The 18,589-nt window shown below is 44.6% G+C and overlaps 1 protein-coding gene across 1 annotated transcript; it reads right to left on the bottom strand.

Annotated features, from left to right (window-relative positions):
* Positions 1-479: 479 nt before the first annotated feature.
* LOC106572736 (carbohydrate sulfotransferase 11) lies at positions 480-15,414 on the bottom strand. The gene is made up of 3 exons (XM_014147175.3): positions 14,891-15,414; positions 6,276-6,358; positions 480-4,409 (listed from the first exon to the last, which is right to left on the bottom strand). Exons 1-3 carry the CDS (start codon positions 14,982-14,984, stop codon positions 3,564-3,566), a joined length of 1,023 nt encoding a protein of 340 aa, XP_014002650.2. The 5' UTR covers positions 14,985-15,414; the 3' UTR covers positions 480-3,563.
* Positions 15,415-18,589: the final 3,175 nt, after the last annotated feature.

The raw sequence follows: 18,589 nt of genomic DNA, 5'->3' as shown, positions 1-18,589 counted from the left end.
GAGCTGTTCTTGCTATAATATGGACTTGGTCTTTACCAAATAGGGCTATCTTCTGTATACCCCACTACCTTGTCACAACACAACTGATTGGCTCAAATGCATTAAGAAGGAAAACAATTCCCCAAATTAACAAGAAACACCTGTTAATTGAATTGCATTCCAGGTGACTACCTCATGAAGCTGGTTGAGAGAATGCCAAGAGTGTGCAAAGCTGTCATTAAGGCAAAGGGTGGCTATTTGAAGAATCTCAAATATAAAATATATTTTAATTTGTTTAACACTTATTTGGTTACTACATTATTCCATATGTGTTATTTCATAGTGTTGATGTCTTCAATATTATTCTACAATGTAGAAAATAGTAAAAATAAAGAAAAACCCTTCAATGTGTAGGTGTTCTAAAACTTTTGACCGGTAGTGTACATCACCACCAAGGTGTGGAAGAGATCTTGACCTGCGAATGTATCAATGATGGAACATTTTTTAAGGACATCAGTATTTATTAGTACTGTTGATAGAGCAGCTTATTGTCACAATGTTAAGTTAAATAACTTTTAAAGGAGATTTTAAACCGTAATGAATCTTGAATGACATTACCATTGACATATCATCAGTAATGTGAAATGCAGTACGGGCAAAGCATTGGAACTGTTCTGAAATCAGATTTAAGGTGTAGGCGTGCATATCTTATGACAGGACAGGAGCAACAATATTATTTCAAAATGCCTGATAAAGTATAAGTTGCACTAATGTTTATCACATCTTAATGTTCAGTAGCAATCTGGAATGGAAAAGTTACATGTCGGGTTGTGTTTCGTATAATCACAAAGAGAAGGTAGCTTTATTTTAGACATAACAATGTTCCCGTTCACATGTCTTCTGTATGGTATGACTGTGGTGTCCTCACTGCCAGCTCATTGGTTATCTAAACATGCCTTTTTCTACACAATTGCAGAACTCTTGTGTTATTTAAATAACCTTTCATAGACATTTACAAATCATGATATCAAATACTTCATAAATGTACAAGCATTTGTGACTCTGGTCAGTCCTATTGTAATAACAAATGCTAAACAGGTATGTGACCACATAAACTGTCATCTTTCTCTCTCAGCTCTCCCTGTCCACCAGTCAGTCAGTCCCATTGGTTTACATCTGACCACTGGTCTGTACCAGCTCATTTGTTGGTATGATTTCACAGTAAGATGGTATCACAGGATGAGCACATAGAGGGCATTTTAAAGCGGGTGTTAAATGTTCTCCAATGAATGAATCATGCAGAAATTGCAGATTGGGCTTTGTACTTTTCAAAAGTGGAGCAAACTTGAATTTCTTCACAATAGTTTCATAGCCGCAAAATAGATTTCTGTCACAGAACAACAGTCATTCATAATGGATTTTTACATTTTATTTAACCTTTATTTAACTAGGCGAATCAGGAAGGAAACTTGAATAAAGGAAACTTCTATGACAGTTTTGAAGTGTAACTGGTAATGACAATACACGATGACATCACTGTCTACTGGGTGCTTGGTTGTTGAGAAATTAGTGTAAAAAATATAATTTATATTAAATGGTGGATCTTATTACTATAAAATACAATTTGCAAAATAAACATAAGAGTACTCTCATATCAGACAAAACTAAGAGAAAAGGAACCAGCCTGTAGTAGTGGTATAATAAATACACACTTCTCTGTAGGCTAAATACCAGGTCTTCCAGACTACTTTTCAACAACGGTGAAATGTTGTATCTGGATTTTCTAGAGCAGCCACTTCCCAGCTGAGAGGAGTTCATGAACTGAGGCAACTCTTATTGGTCGACACCTGTGTTCACTCCAGACATTATTCACAGTCTACGGGTGTTTGTCTGAAACAGGCTGTACACAACTTGATTATGGCTCGTTAACATTAGGAGCAAATTCATTCAGACGAGAGTCTACTTCTATTTCAAGGCAACAATTTTAAGGTTGTAAAGTATTTGGTTGTTTCCAACACAAGAACATGTCCTCCACACCACTGCTACCTCAACACATGGCCTATAAGCAGGGATCATCCACTAGATTCAGACATTGGGGGATCATTTTTTGAGCGGATGATCAGGGGGGCGAAACATAATTTCAAATAATTTGTAGACTGGAAGAAGCCCAAACGGATATAATATTTGACTAAAACATAATCATTTCAAACCTTGCTTACATTTTATACGATCACGTGTATCTCTCTACTATGCGTGGGAATATTTGGGAACAGATTTCCAAAATTAAAATCACTTGGAGCTGATTTGCTTATGTTTTTACAGTTTCTTTGTGTCCATTTTTTTGTTTAAACTATTATTATTTTTTGCTCAAACTTGGGGAGCCAAATAAAATCACCCTCGGGCCAAATTCAGCTCACAGGCCACCAGTTGGGTAACCCTGGCCTTTAGCATCAATTGATGCAAATTAATGTTGTTGTAGCAGTAAACGGTAAATATACAATTTTTATGGACAAACTGTTGAGGCACAACATCAACAGGCATCAACATGTGATATTAAACGTCTTTATATACAGCTCATATCAAGTCATGAAAAATATTGCACTTGTAAGCATGGTATAAATTCAATAGAATATTTGTCTTTTACCAGAAAGCTTACCTGGTTTTAACCTGTAGTGCCCGTGTAGATAGTTAGCCCTACGTGGCTGTCCACAGTTCAACAAGGAACTCTCTGACGAAGGGCAGCCTTGGACCAAACCACAGCTATGAGCTGTTTGCTCAGTCTGCCGTGAGCTAAAGAAAGAGGTGACTCTGCCAAACAGAGCATGTGGTATTCCTGTCATCAGCTCCCTATCTGAAGTCATCATGCCTGCTAGGCTTCTTATATCCAGTATACACTGTTTATCATAACATTTTTACTATCAAACTGGCTTGCATTACATCAACGAACAGGTGGCCACCAACATCGAGGCAATTATTTGTTACCACCATGTTGAATTTATCACCTCATTTTCATTTAAATTAGTTTAAAAAATGTATTCACATTGGGTCTTTGCAAACCTCATAATTCTGTGAGTAAATGGCAGCCTTTTCATGATTTTTCATGTGTAGACTGCTTTCTTTTGCTTGTTGGTTTATGTAAGTTCTACAACACCCTTTGTCCCCAGAGGAACATTTTGGCTACATAAGATGTCCAAGAGCCAAGGAAACATGCTGTATGTGCAAGCAGAGAGAAATGCATAAATTGAATGTTCTCCCACAATTCACTCAAGTGTCCATGACTCAGTCTATAATTACAATAAATACTCTTACAATTGTATAAATAAAGAGGAAGGTGTAGGAGGGGGATTCTGTGACGCACACAACCTGTTCTTCACAACCCTCAACAAGAAGAACCTGCTTCTCTCTTATATAGGCCACATGAAAAGTACTAGGAATGAACAGTGCCCCGAAAGTCACCAATGTTAATAAAGATCATACATGTAACAATGCAGGGATTCCCCCACTGGTAGAAATAACATCTGAACACCACTACACACCCACCCAGATTGATTACTAAATCCCAGTTGACATGGAGAGAGCCGCCCTCACCTAAACCTCAGGTACTCTGGGTTGGAGTAGTTGAACAGCAGGAAGTCCATGCGGTAAAGGTTGTACAGCTTCTTCTGGTAGAAGGGACTGATGTTATGGAAGAACTGAGCCGCCATGTTCCCGTTGGTCCTGGTGCTCTTGCCTGAGGTGGGGAAGTGGACCTCCCCGTCAGCGCCGGCCAGCCGCAGCACAGAGCGGGAGTCCTGCTCCAGAGTCTCATACTTCCCCACCACGTCGTAGTGGATGAGGCAGGGGTGGCACAGTGAGTGGATCCGCTCCCAGTGCTCGTTGAAGGGCTCCTCTCTCTGTGTGCGGGGATCAACCAGGTACTGTACAAACTCCTGGAAGGAGACATCGTTGCCCTGCTCCAACGCCTCCGGCTCAGGGTGGGGCCGGTGCCGGCGGATGATCTTGGTGCCGTAGCGCTTGTGGAAGGCCGTGTTGTAGCTGCGGGTGAACTTGTTGCGGTAGGCCGACACCAGCCTCTCGAAGGGCTCCCGAACAAAGAGGAACTTCAGGTATCTGCGGAGGCGGTGGTTGATCTCGCCGGTGGAGTACTCTGACAGCGTGCGCAGGTTGCCTGCCACGTGGGCCTCGTTGGCGGGGATGGCTAGGGGCTCGCGGTAGCGTCCGTCCCCCGTCAGGACCATGAGGACCCGTTTCCAGTTGGTACAGGCCACCTTGGGGACGTAGCAGTACAGCAGGCCATGCTTATCGTCCACTATGAGGTGGCGGAGGTCGTCTGGGGTCAACACCCGCCGCTTCCTGGTGTGGGTGAGACACGCCTCCTCCAGCAGCTCCCGCCGACCACGCAGAGACCCCTGCACAGCAGACATGTCCAACTACAGACAGAGAGAAGGAGACAATACTCACATTTACAATTAAACCCTTATTAGTGATGAAATATTCAATCTATCAAAGTGATAACATTTTCATCTATCCAAGTGTTAATGTCTAGCCACATCCTCTGACTAAGACAATTGTGCCCAACAGTCAGTGTTTGAATCTATCTCGTCAGATGAGTCAGATTAACCGGAATTGGTCTGATAACATCAAGGCCAACCACTGTGTTTCCCAGTAGACACGCTGCAAGAGGCAAAACAGTGTTAAACATTCTAATGAAGGTACGGCTTGATCTGAACATTGAGGAAGCAATAAAGGGATTCAAATCAAATCAAGTCCAATTTTATTTGTCACATGCGCCGAATACAACAGGTGTAGGTAGACCTTACAGTTAAATGCTTACTTACAAGCCCTTAACCAGCAATGCAGTTGGTTAAGAGAAATAAAAGTAACAAATAATTAAAGAGCAGCAGTAAAATAACAATAGCGAGGCTGTTTACAGGGGGTACCGGTACAGAGTCAATGTGTGGGGGCACCAGTTAGTCCAGGTAATTGAGGTAATATGTACATGTAGGCAGAGTAATTAAAGTGACTATGCATAGATAATAACAGCGAGTAGCAGCAGCGTAGAAGGGGGAGGGCCAATACAAGTAGTCTTGGTAGCCATTTGATTAGCTGTTCAGGAGTCTTATGGCTTGGGGGTAGAAGCTGTTAAGTAGCCTTTTGGACCTAGACTTGGCGCTCCAGTATCGCTTGCCGTGCGGTAGCAGAGAGTCTATGACTAGAGTGGCTGGAGTCTGACAATTTTTAGGGCCTTCCTCTGACTTCCTCTGATTGGGCATTGTGCTTTGTTTCTGACCCGCTCTGGTTGAGCCTGAAAAAAATGGATCAAGAGAGGCGATGCCAGGTGGGCTGGGTCAAAGAGGAGGAGAACCAAACTGATAAGACTAGTTACATCAGCAACACCAAACAACTATCCTCAGTGTCATTGAGGAAGCATGATTACACAGAAAACACACATGGGGGGAGAGAGAGAGAGAGAGAGAGAGAGAGAGAGAGAGAGAGAGAGAGCACGATGCAGACCTAAAGGGAGAGATCACTCAGCATTCACTGGATTCCTGAGATATTGGAGCTGGAAAAGAGAGCTTTGTCTTTCTGCGGAAGAGGGGGGAGTATTTTTATAGTAACCACTAAGAACCTGAGTCCTAACTTCTAAGTGAAATCAAATGAGCTCAACTCAGCTTTGAAGTATTGCTGAAGCCATGACCTCTGAGGAAGGTAAAGGTATGTAGTGTGATGCTGAAGCCATGACCTCTGAGGAAGGTAAAGGTATGTAGTGTGATGCTGAAGCCATGACCTCTGAGGAAGGGAAAGGTATGTAGTGTGATGCTGAAGCCATGACCTCTGATGAAGGTAAAGGTAAGTAGTGTGATGCTGAAGCCATGACCTCTGATGAAGGTAAAGGTAAGTAGTGTGATGCTGAAGCCATGACCTCTGAGGAAGGGAAAGGTATGTAGTGTGATGCTGAAGCCATGACCTCTGAGGAAGGGAAAGGTATGTAGTGTGATGCTGAAGCCATGACCTCTGAGGAAGGGAAAGGTATGTAGTGTGATGTAACATTTCATGTAAAGCAGCAGTCATTCAGTTGAGAGACCAAAGGCGACCCAAAAACAATATTGTTTGAGAAATCAACTATGTGTAGAGCGAATTAAATTAGTCAAAGTGGCTCTCGAAGATGAATACTTTGTCAAATGGCATTTCCTGTGTTTGACACATCTGGAAACACTAACGCATAAACAGTATATAACCGCGAGTGTTCTCACACTCAAGACATGATCGTATGGGGCCCCTTTAAAGCTAGTCACCTGGTCTTCGTTGTAGAGGGTCTGTAGTGGACTTCTCCTTGTCTTCCCCGGGCCAATGCCCTTCCCCCCAGGCTGCTCCACGGCTACAGAAACAAGGGCAGAGAGGGAGAAAAAGGGAAACAGATGAATCATCTAAAAAGTGCAGTATTGGCTGTTTTCTGTAGCGTTCAGTGACGGTGCTCGGTGTTCATTGAACGTTGGTCTCACTGTGGATGCTTCTGGATTTCAACAACATACACGTTACTGGTTGAGCTGTTCTGAACAGTGTTTACCCTCCTCTATATAGAACACATACGTTACTGGTTGAGCTGTTCTGAACAGCGTTTACCCTCCTCTATATAGAACACATACGTTACTGGTTGAGCTGTTCTGAACAGTGTTTACCCTCCTCTATATAGAACATACATGTTACTGGTTGAGCTGTTCTGAACAGTGTTTACCCTCCTCTATATACAGTGCTGCTGTAGCCCATCTAGTTCTCAGTTTTACCGTATGGTGCACCATCTCACATGAGTAACACATCTCTAGTACATTTCAAGTTTCAATGTCACGTGCACAAGTACAGTAAACTGCCTTTCTTGCCAACTCTAAACCCAACAAGGCAGTAATCAATGCAGAACTAAAAATAACAAAGTAGAACAAAAACACAAAGAAATACAAAATAAGAAGAACAGAAGAAGTAAGTAAACAGGGTCAGTTCCAGTAGCATATTTACAATGTGCAGGGATACTGGCATTCCGGGTGAATTATTATACTGTAGAGGCCCAGAGGCTTGGGTTACCCTGCATGAGCCAACTTTCCTGCATCATCATGATGTGATGATCACCCATAAAATGCCTTCCCTTTCCCCTAGATTCACATTTTCTATAGGAACATCCTGTTCCTTTCAAGAATCCAGCGCCTCAGGGCTGGAGGCATGTCAGTGGTTGGGCCCTCCTCACTAGTGAGAGGAAACTGATTGGATTTGCACATGTGCCAGTAGAATGCAGAGGATTGCTTTACATCTCACAGGGGAGAGAGAGAGAGAGAGAGAGAGAGAGAGAGAGAGACAGAGAGAGAGAGAGACAGAGTGACAGAGAGAGAGAGAGAGAGAGACAGTGACAGAGAGAGAGAGAGAGAGAGAGAGTGACAGAGAGAGAGAGAGAGTGACAGAGAGAGAGAGAGAGAGAGAGAGAGAGAGACAAAGTGACAGAGAGAGAGAGACAGAGTGACAGAGAGAGAGAGACAGAGTGACAGAGAGAGAGAGACAGAGTGACAGAGAGAGAGACAGAGTGACAGAGAGAGAGAGAGAGAGAGACAGAGAGAGAGAGAGAGAGACAGAGTGACAGAGAGACAGAGAGAGAGAGAGAGAGAGAGAGAGAGACAGAGAGAGAGAGAGAGAGAGAGAGAGAGAGAGAGACAGAGAGAGAGAGAGAGAGAGAGAGTGACAGAGAGAGAGAGAGAGAGAGAGAGAGAGACAGAGTGACAGAGAGAGAGAGACAGAGTGACAGAGAGAGAGAGAGAGTGACAGAGAGAGAGAGACAGAGTGACAGAGAGAGAGACAGAGTGACAGAGAGAGAGACAGAGTGACAGAGAGAGAGAGACAGAGTGACAGAGAGAGAGAGACAGAGTGACAGAGAGAGAGAGACAGAGTGACAGAGAGAGAGAGAGAGAGAGACAGAGAGAGAGAGAGACAGAGAGAGAGAGAGACAGAGTGACAGAGAGAGAGAGAGAGAGAGAGAGACAGTGACAGAGAGAGAGAGAGAGAGAGAGAGTGACAGAGAGAGAGAGAGTGACAGAGAGAGAGAGAGAGAGAGAGAGAGAGAGACAAAGTGACAGAGAGAGAGAGACAGAGTGACAGAGAGAGAGAGACAGAGTGACAGAGAGAGAGAGACAGAGTGACAGAGAGAGAGACAGAGTGACAGAGAGAGAGAGAGAGAGAGACAGAGAGAGAGAGAGAGAGACAGAGTGACAGAGAGACAGAGAGAGAGAGAGAGAGAGAGAGAGAGACAGAGAGAGAGAGAGAGAGAGAGAGAGAGAGAGCAGAGAGAGAGAGAGAGAGAGAGAGAGAGAGAGAGAGAGAGACAGAGTGACAGAGAGAGAGAGACAGAGTGACAGAGAGAGAGAGAGAGTGACAGAGAGAGAGAGACAGAGTGACAGAGAGAGAGACAGAGTGACAGAGAGAGAGACAGAGTGACAGAGAGAGAGAGACAGAGTGACAGAGAGAGAGAGACAGAGTGACAGAGAGAGAGAGACAGAGTGACAGAGAGAGAGAGACAGAGTGACAGAGAGAGAGACAGAGTGACAGAGAGAGAGAGAGAGAGACAGAGTGACAGAGAGAGAGAGTGACAGAGAGAGAGAGACAGAGTGACAGAGAGAGAGACAGAGTGACAGAGAGAGAGAGGACACAGAAGGAGAAGAGGACCAGGTGGGGTGAGGAAAAGGGGGAGGTCTTCTAGCCGATAACGACAACACAAGTCCTGCCTCATTTGAGGTATACATATACACCCTCAGTAAACTGCTGGGAAAGTGGGTCAAGAAGACTGAAGCTGAGGCACTCTCAACACAACAAACATGGTGGTGCAACAGCAAATAACCAACAGCATGGATAAACATTACAATTATGTGTGAGAGAGGATCATATCTTGATGAAATCTCATCAACCTTTCAATATGCCAGAGCATTAGAGAGGTCAACAAGTTTATCCTAATTCAGTTCATGAATCAGCTTGTTAAAGCAGTCTCACTAAGTATTTTAGTGGTTCCCCCTTCGAAATCTCTGTCAGTTCATCTGCTCTACATATCTGTGACAATGACTGTGACTTCCGCTTTGGAGGAATAGCACCGTGCACAGAGAGGGGAAGTGTCAGTGTTGCAAAACAATGGCAAGATTCCAAATGAAACCCTTGTCTATGCACTAGCCAGAGATAAATACATCCCAGTACATCAGTGGGGCCAAGCTTCCTGCCATCCAGGACCTATATAGTAAGCTGTGTCAGAGGAAAGGCCCCAAAACTCCAGTCACCCAAGTCATAGACTGTTCTCTCTGCTACTGCACGGCAAGCGGTACCGGAGCGCCAAGTCTAGGACCAAAAGGCTCCTTAACAGCTTCTACCCCCAAGCCATAAGACTGCTGATCAATGAATCTAACGCCCCCCCCCCCCGTACCCCCGCACACTGACTCGGGACCACTACCCCCTGTATACAGCCTCGTTATTGTTGTCATTTTATTGTGTTACTTTTTACTTTCATTTATTTAGTAAATATTTTCTTAACGCTATTTCTTGAACTGTATTGTTGGTTAAAGGCTTGTAAGTAAGCATTTTACATTAAGGTACCTGTTGTATTCGGCGCATGTGACAAATATTAGTTTATTTGAAATCAGAAGATTTCTGCGTGTGAAAAAATACAATCTTTCAGCATCTCCTCTCATTATGGAGATCACAGGATGCAGTTTCATTATTCACTGTAATGTTGGTGACCATATCTGTGGAGATCACAGGATGCAGTTTCATTATTCACTGTAATGTTGGTGACCATATCTGTGGAGATCACAGGATGCAGTTTCATTATTCACTGTAATGTTGGTGACCATATCTGTGGAGATCACAGGATGCAGTTTCATTATTCACTGTAATGTTGGTGACCATATCTGTGGAGATCACAGGATGCAGTTTCATTATTCACTGTAATGTTGGTGACCATATCTGTGGAGATCACAGGATGCAGTTTCATTATTCACTGTAATGTTGGTGACCATATCTGTGGAGATCACAGGATGCAGTTTCATTATTCACTGTAATGTTGGTGACCATATCTGTGGAGATCACAGGATGCAGTTTCATTATTCACTGTAATGTTAGTGACCATATCTGTATAGCATGCACCCCAGGTACTGAATAAGCAGGATATAAATGTAATGAAAATAGTGAGCAATTTACTTGTAATTGCTTCTAAGCAAGAACACACCCAGCAGGTGTAGGCATGGCTGACTCAGCTCTATGCCGGCGTGGGAATGGGGTGGGTGTGGGACATACACAGAGTACACAAAATGTTAGGAACACCTTCCTAATATTGAGCTACACCTGTGGTGCTCTTGGCACCTACTACCATACCTCGTTCAAAGGCACTTCAAATCTTTTGTCTTGCCCATTCATCCTCTGAACGGCACACATACACAATCCATGTCTCAATTGTCTCAAGGCTTAAAAATCCTTCTTTAACCTGTCTCGTCCTCTTCATTTTTATTTTTACATTTAACCTTTATTGAATTAGGCAAGTCAGTAAAGAACAAATTCTTACGTACAATGACAGCCTACCCCGGCCAAGCAACGACGCTGGGCCAATTGTGCGCCGCCCTATGGGACTCCCAATCGGATGTGATGCAGCCTGGAATCAAGATGCATGGAGATGCAGTGCCTTAGACCGCTGCCCCACTCGGGTGCATACACTGATTGAAGTGGATTTAACAGGAAACATCAATAAGGGATGTTGGTCAGTCTATGTCGTGGAAAGAGCAGGTGTTCTTAATGTTTTGTACACTCAGTGTACAGTATGCCAACCTTGTTTGTTTACTTGACAAGACCCACATGATGTCACAGTAAGAAGACGTGTGTGTGTGTGTTAGTGAAAGTTAAATCCCTCATTCTTAGCTGATATCTGGTGGCGGTGTTTTGATAGAACAAAATAATTAGAAATTATATCTGACAGTGAAGTATTTAAGGTTTAGAACAAGACCAGAAGAAATCAAAATGCCAAAGAGTTGAGAAAGTCTGCTCAGCATGGTACTGGGCTCATGCCACTCCACCTAAAATGACGTCTGGACTTCAGCCGAAGACCGTCAGGACGGAGTATAGACAAACCAAATAATATCTGAAGGCTTGGAGGTTCCGTATGAAAAGTACCCTCAACGTAACAGTATTTTCACCTGTCACATTGAGCTGAATTGTAAAGTCTGCTTGGTGCATCTAGCACCTTTCAGTACTGACATCCACCCACGTGTTGAGTCAGCGCTCTCAAACTGGGGTAGTACTGTTAGGCCCACAGAACACTCGCTACAGGAAAATACACACTTCTGTTCATTCTCAACTTTCATAATAACTCTAGTGTAAGCAATGACTAATTCATGTTCTTCCCTGGGTCCTGCTTCCCTGGGTCCTGCTTCCCTGGGTCCTGCTTCCCTGGGTCCTGTGCTTCCCTGGGTCCTGTGCTTCCCTGGGTCCTGTGCTTCCCTGGGTCCTGTGCTTCCCTGGGTCCTGCTTCCCTGGGTCCTGTGCTTCCCTGGGTCCTGTGCTTCCCTGGGTCCTGTGCTTCCCTGGGTCCTGTGCTTCCCTGGGTCCTGTGCTTCCCTGGGTCCTGTGCTTCCCTGGGTGTTGGCAGCTCAGCAAAATGCACAATGGGGTCAGAACAATAAGCTCTATTTCTCTTCCTGTCTACTAACACACTGGGACTCCACTCTGTGTGTGTGTGTGTGTGTGTGTGTGTGTGTGTGTGTGTGTGTGTGGTGTGTGTGTGTGTGTGTGTGTGTGTGTGTGTGTGTGTGTGTGTGTGTGTGTGTGTGTGTGTGTGTTTTACGAGAGGGTTAGTGTGTTCTCAATGGACATACATCATCCAGTCCATATGGGTTTCATGTTAATGCCATCAGCGTTGAAATAAATACTGGCTATGCAAGTCAGCCAAAAATAAGGAAATGTATATGGTTTTAGAAGTTAACCCTTCTGACTTCCTCATATGTTTTACTCATATCACACAGAGTAGCTTGGTGTAACTTCTCTGATAACACGAGGCTTTGGGAGGAAAGGAAGGACTATATGTTGTCTACAGTATGTGGTCATTGAACCGTACATGTGTAGGAGTCCTGCCGTAAAGCAGATAGACAAGCCAGGACAGTGCTGTGCCTCTGGCATTGAACCGTACATGTGTAGGAGTCCTGCCGTAAAGCAGATAGACAAGCCAGGACAGTGCTGTGCCTCTGGCATTGAACCGTACATGTGTAGGAGTCCTGCCGTAAAGCAGATAGACAAGCCAGGACAGTGCTGTGCCTCTGGCATTGAACCGTACATGTGTAGGAGTCCTGCCGTAAATCAGATAGACAAGCCAGGACAGTGCTGTGCCTCTGGCGTTGAACCGTACATGTGTAGGAGTCCTGCCGTAAATCAGATAGACAAGCCAGGACAGTGCTGTGCCTCTGGCGTTGAACCGTACATGTGTAGGAGTCCTGCCGTAAATCAGATAGACAAGCCAGGACAGTGCTGTGCCTCTGGCATTGAACCGTACATGTGTAGGAGTCCTGCCGTAAATCAGATAGACAAGCCAGGACAGTGCTGTGCCTCTGGCATTGAACCGTACATGTGTAGGAGTCCTGCCGTAAATCAGATAGACAAGCCAGGACAGTGCTGTGCCTCTGGCATTGAACCGTACATGTGTAGGAGTCCTGCCGTAAATCAGATAGACAAGCCAGGACAGTGCTGTGCCTCTGGCATTGAACCGTACATGTGTAGGAGTCCTGCCGTAAAGCAAATAGACAAGCCAGGACAGTGCTGTGCCTCTGGCATTGAACCGTACATGTGTAGGAGTCCTGCCGTAAAGCAAATAGACAAGCCAGGACAGTGCTGTGCCTCTGGCATTGAACCATACATGTGTAGGAGTCCTGCCGTAAAGCAAATAGACAAGCCAGGACAGTGCTGTGCCTCTGGCATTGAACCATACATGTGTAGGAGTCCTGCCGTAAAGCAAATAGACAAGCCAGGACAGTGCTGTGCCTCTGGCATTGAACCGTACATGTGTAGGAGTCCTGCCGTAAAGCAAATAGACAAGCCAGGACAGTGCTGTGCCTCTGGCATTGAACCATACATGTGTAGGAGTCCTGCCGTAAAGCAAATAGACAAGCCAGGACAGTGCTGTGCCTCTGGCATTGAACCGTACATGTGTAGGAGTCCTGCCGTAAAGCAGATAGACAAGCCAGGACAGTGCAGGTATCATTCTGGTTGGACAGGAAGGATCATTCTGTTCTGAATGTATTCTGTTTAAACCTTCTAATGTTTAAAGATACGGTTGTACTTAGTCTTGGAGGCTCTGTAAAACGAAGTACCTGGACTTATTACGTCGTTGCTTTTCCCATTTCTATGGTGAAACAACACATTGTATAGTTCATTTTGAATTGTCTCTCTATTAAAACGTAAGACATAACCCAGGAGGGTGGCCAGGTTAGGTTGAATTGTCTCTCTATTAAAACGTAAGACATAACCCAGGAGGGTGGCCAGGTTAGGTTGAATTGTCTCTCTATTAAAACGTAAGACATAACCCAGGAGGGTGGCCAGGTTAGGTTGAATTGTCTCTCTATTAAAACGTAAGACATAACCCAGGAGGGTGGCCAGGTTAGGTTGAATTGTCTCTCTATTAAAACGTAAGACATAACCCAGGAGGGTGGCCAGGTTAGGTTGAATTGTCTCTCTATTAAAACGTAAGACATAACCCAGGAGGGTGGCCAGGTTAGGTTGAATTGTCTCTCTATTAAAACGTAAGACATAACCCAGGAGGGTGGCCAGGTTAGGTTGAATTGTCTCTCTATTAAAACGTAAGACATAACCCAGGAGGGTGGCCAGGTTAGGTTGAATTGTCTCTCTATTAAAACGTAAGACATAACCCAGGAGGGTGGCCAGGTTAGGTTGAATTGTCTCTCTATTAAAACGTAAGACATAACCCAGGAGGGTGGCCAGGTTAGGTTGAATTGTCTCTCTATTAAAACGTAAGACATAACCCAGGAGGGTGACCAGGTTAGGTTGAATTGTCTCTCTATTAAAACGTAAGACATAACCCAGGAGGGTGGCCAGGTTAGGTTGAATTCTCTCTCTATTAAAACGTAAGACATAACCAAGGAGGGTGGCCAGGTTAGGTTGAATTGTCTCTCTATTAAAACGTAAGACATAACCCAGGAGGGTGGCCAGGTTAGGTTGAATTGTCTCTCTATTAAAACGTAAGACATAACCCAGGAGGGTGGCCAGGTTAGGTTGAATTGTCTCTCTATTAAAACGTAAGACATAACCCAGGAGGGTGGCCAGGTTAGGTTGAATTGTCTCTCTATTAAAACGTAAGACATAACCCAGGAGGGTGACCAGGTTAGGTTGACCACCCTTTTCACTTCTATTCTTTATGTCCCTCACTATCACTCCACTAAGGTGAAATGCTTCCTCTTCCTGTCTCTGCCCAGTGGAGAACATGAGAGCTGAGACTGGTCCAAAAGCAACAGGAATGCAGCAGGGTCTCTCAGAGGGGGCTATCACAACATTCCATGGTTCACACTCACAGTGGTCTTATTCATGCCCTGCCATGTACCCCTTTCATTGTGTCCCAACTCAACACACATGCTCATTTAGACACCACACCATTATTCAGAGGGGACGCTGTGCAACAGGCAGGGTAGGGTGTTGCATCACTCCTGAGTCCTCTCTGGTGGCATCGTTGCACAAACCTACAGTTCGTTTCAGTTAGACATGATGTTTGTGATCTAGACAACGAGGCTAATGAACAACAGCTTACAACGTGTTATACTTAATACCCCAAAACGTCACGCTACAGGTGCATCAGGGACACCATCCCATGGCTGATGTGTGATGATGATCGACAGTCCACACTTACCTGGCCTTGTGATGTTCTGAAAGTACAATATGACCATGAAAAGTGACCCAACGCATGTCGCCAGGAAAAATCGTCCAACTTTGTGTTTTGTCATCCTGATTCCCCGAGCTGGCAGAGTAGAGCAGAACCCTCGCCCCGAGGTGTCTCATGCGAGGCAGCTCGTCTGATGCGATTTAACGATAGAAGGGAAAGAATGAACCTTCATGTGGAAAAACTTGGCAGTGGCACCGTTATATCAAACAGTCTATTTCTCAATTACTCTATTCACCGAAAGAAATGCCTATGAATAGCCGCGAAAATATTGGAATGGGCGAAAGTCGGTTGTCTTTGTTGGAGTTCAGATCAATTATATATTTCAATCATATTTTACGCTCCGCTGAAATGTCTCATCGCATACAAGTCCCAAGAAAGACAGATTGTTTCGGAGTTCTCTGATAATTCCCATCGTTCAACAGTTTTCGTTTCGTCAATTTTTTCAACCCAGTCAAACTTCCCGAAACATGGTCGGAGGCACTGTGCTATGACGTCACACCCACCCCTAAAACTTTCTTGCGGTGACTGTCACCCATCTGAAGGTTGTCACTAGTTACTACAGCCACAAAGTCAAAATTGTATAATAGGTGGGGTTTAGCCATGATGATGACTTTGTGGCTGTGGTAACTAGTGACGACCCCAATTTTCCTTTTGACAAATGTATCCAATAATATAGGTAAGGGTTCCCCAACTGGTGGCCCGCGGGCCCCGAGTTATCTGAGAAAAAAATATATAATATATATATATATATATATATATATATATATATATATATACACACTACCATTCAAAAGTTTGGGGTCACTTAGAAATGTCCTTGTTTTTGAAAGAAAAGCACATCTAATTGATCATTAGAAAACCCCTTTGCAATTATGCTAGCACAGCTGAAAACTGTTGTCTGATTAAAGAAGCAATAAAACTGTCCTTCTTTAGACTAGTTGAGTATCTGTGGCATTTTCATTTGTGGGTTCGATTATAGGCTCAAAATGGCTAGAAACAAAGAACTTTCTTTTGAAACTCGTCAGTCTATTCTTGTTCTGCGAAATGAAGGCTATTCCATGCGAGAAATTGCCAAGAAACTGAAGATCTGGTACAACGCTGTGTACTACTCCCTTCACAGAACAGCGCATACTAGCTCTAACCAGAATAGAAAGAGGAGTGGGAGGCCCCGGTGCACAACTGAGCAAGAGGACAAGTACATTAGAGTGTCTAGATTGAGAAACAGATGCCTCACAAGTCCTCAACTGACAGCTTCATTAAATAGTACGCACAAAACACTAGTCTCAACATCAACAGTGAAGAGGCGAATCGGGGATGCTGGCCTTCGAGTTTCAGAAGAAAGTTCTTTGTTTTTGGCCATTTTGAGCCTGTAATCGAACCCACACATGCTGATGCTCCAGATACTCAACTAGTCTAATGAAGGCCAGTTGTATTGCTTCTTTAATCAGAACAACAGTTTTCAGCTGTGCTAACAGAATTGCAAAAGGGTTTTCTAATGATCAATTAGCCTTTTAAAATGATAAACTTGGATTAGTTAACACAACGTGCCATTAGAACACAGGTCTGGTCCTCTGTAAACCTATGTAGATATTGCATAACAAATCTGCCGTTTCCAGCTACAATAGTCATTTACAACATTAACAATGTCTACACTGTATTTCTGGGCTCCATTGCCCGGGGGGGAGAGAGAGGTGAGGAGGGCCACACTGGGCTCCATGGCCCGGGGGGAGAGAGAGATGAGGGCGACACTGGGCTCCAAGGCCTGGGGGGAGAGAGAGGTGAGGGCCACACTGGGCTCCATGGCCGGGGGGCAGAGAAAGGGGAGGGCCACACTGGGCTCCATGGCCGGGGGGGAGAGAGAGGTGAGGGCCACACTGGGCTCCATGGCCCGGGGGGGAGAGAGAGGTGAGGGCCACACTGGGCTCCATGGCCCGGGGGGGGGAGAGAGAGGTGAGGGCCACACTGGGCTCCATGGCCCGGGGGGCAGAGAGAGGTGAGGGCCACACTGGGCTCCATTGCCCGGGGGCAGAGAAAGGTGAGGGCCACACTCGGCTCCATGGCCCGGGGGGAAGAGAGAGGTGAGGGCCACACTGGGCTCCATTGCCCGGGGGCAGAGAAAGGTGAGGGCCACACTGGGCTCCATGGCCTGGGGGGGAGAGAGAGGTGAGGGCCACACTGGGCTCCATGGCCCAGGGGCAGAGAAAGGGGAGGGCCACACTGGGCTCCATGGCCCGGGGGGGAGAGAGATGTGAGACATCGGGAACCTACAATAGGACTTTAGCACACAGCAACACTGTCTGTTGACACTGTACACACATCTTTAATAAAAGTAAGTACATATACCATATTACCCCTTTAGAATGTTGAAGCCTCTCTAGGCTTTGTGACATATTTACTTCCATTAATTCAATTTGACATGTTTATCACAGTAGGTGAGAGAATGTGCATCTCATGGCCTTGTGGCCACTGTCTCTTACCTGTAAGGCTGATCCTCTTCAGAGTCCCAGGCCTGATCTGTGGTTCTGCCAATAGGGTGGCAGGGTCGGGGAGGCAGGTGGGAGGTAGTCCCATTATGGAGCCGGATGGTGAGGTACCTACCTTTTGTCTTTTTCAAGTTGTATCTCTTTTTTTTCAATTTTACCATTGAAGCACTTGTCTAGTATGATTAGTCATTCTATAGTTTGTCGTGTCTTTGGCATCATTAAAGTGAAGACTTATTTTATCAAATCAATTCTCTGTAATTGTTATTACATGATTCAACTAATCATGTAAATGTAATTAACTAGGAAGTCGAGGCACCAAGGAAAATCTTCAGATTACAAAGTTATAATTTTCTTAATATAACTCTTCAGATATTTGAATATCTGATCAATTAGTCTTCTAATTAATGAATTATTCTTTACCTCATGTTAGTCTCATTCCAAACGTCGTAAATTGCTGGTTATCTGCACGAACCCAGTCTTCACTATGAATCATCCATACATCAATTGCCTTAAAATCATTTATTTACTAACTAACTAAATCATCAAATAAATGCATAAACAAACAACACAGTAGATATGGAGGAAATGATAGGGGAGGTTCCCTAGTGGACTAAGATGATATGACGGCTTGGTGGACAAAGGGAAGTGGGGGTAGACTGAGAACAGCGGGAAAGACAAAAAAGGAATCACTACACAGTTGATAATTATATTAATTGAAATGCTAATCCATTACACATGAACGCTCACTCATTCGGGAATAACTGCAATCAATATATATTTACACTCAGTGTGCCGTCGTGATCTCTGTTGAAATCGTCCATCTGTCTGTTGGAGAGTTCATTAAGAGCGTCTCTCTCTCTCTGCTTCCCTGAAGTCTTTCGTGGTTAGAATGGATACTTCAGAGTACCATTCAGAAATGTTCTCATCGTTATAGATGTTTCGGCGGTTGTCGGTCTTCACATCCCAGGTTGACATCATTTCTAGCTGCAGACTAGTAATCATTAATTAAGATTTGTTCTTATTCGGTAGGGCTCGGTAGTCTCAGAGTTGAACCATTTCCAGCCGTGTAGCCAAGGCTCCATGTGGTATGGTTCAGAATTCAACAACCATTACCTTAGCTTATACTGAGGTTTATGTGGTCTGAAGAGGATTTCCTCAGGAGGGGGTTACCTGAGTCAGTGTG

Source organism: Salmo salar, chromosome 15 (assembly GCF_965601325.2).
Source record: "Salmo salar chromosome 15, fSalSal1, whole genome shotgun sequence".
Lineage (NCBI taxonomy): Eukaryota > Metazoa > Chordata > Actinopteri > Salmoniformes > Salmonidae > Salmo > Salmo salar.
This window is presented reverse-complemented; position numbering and strand designations above follow the sequence as displayed.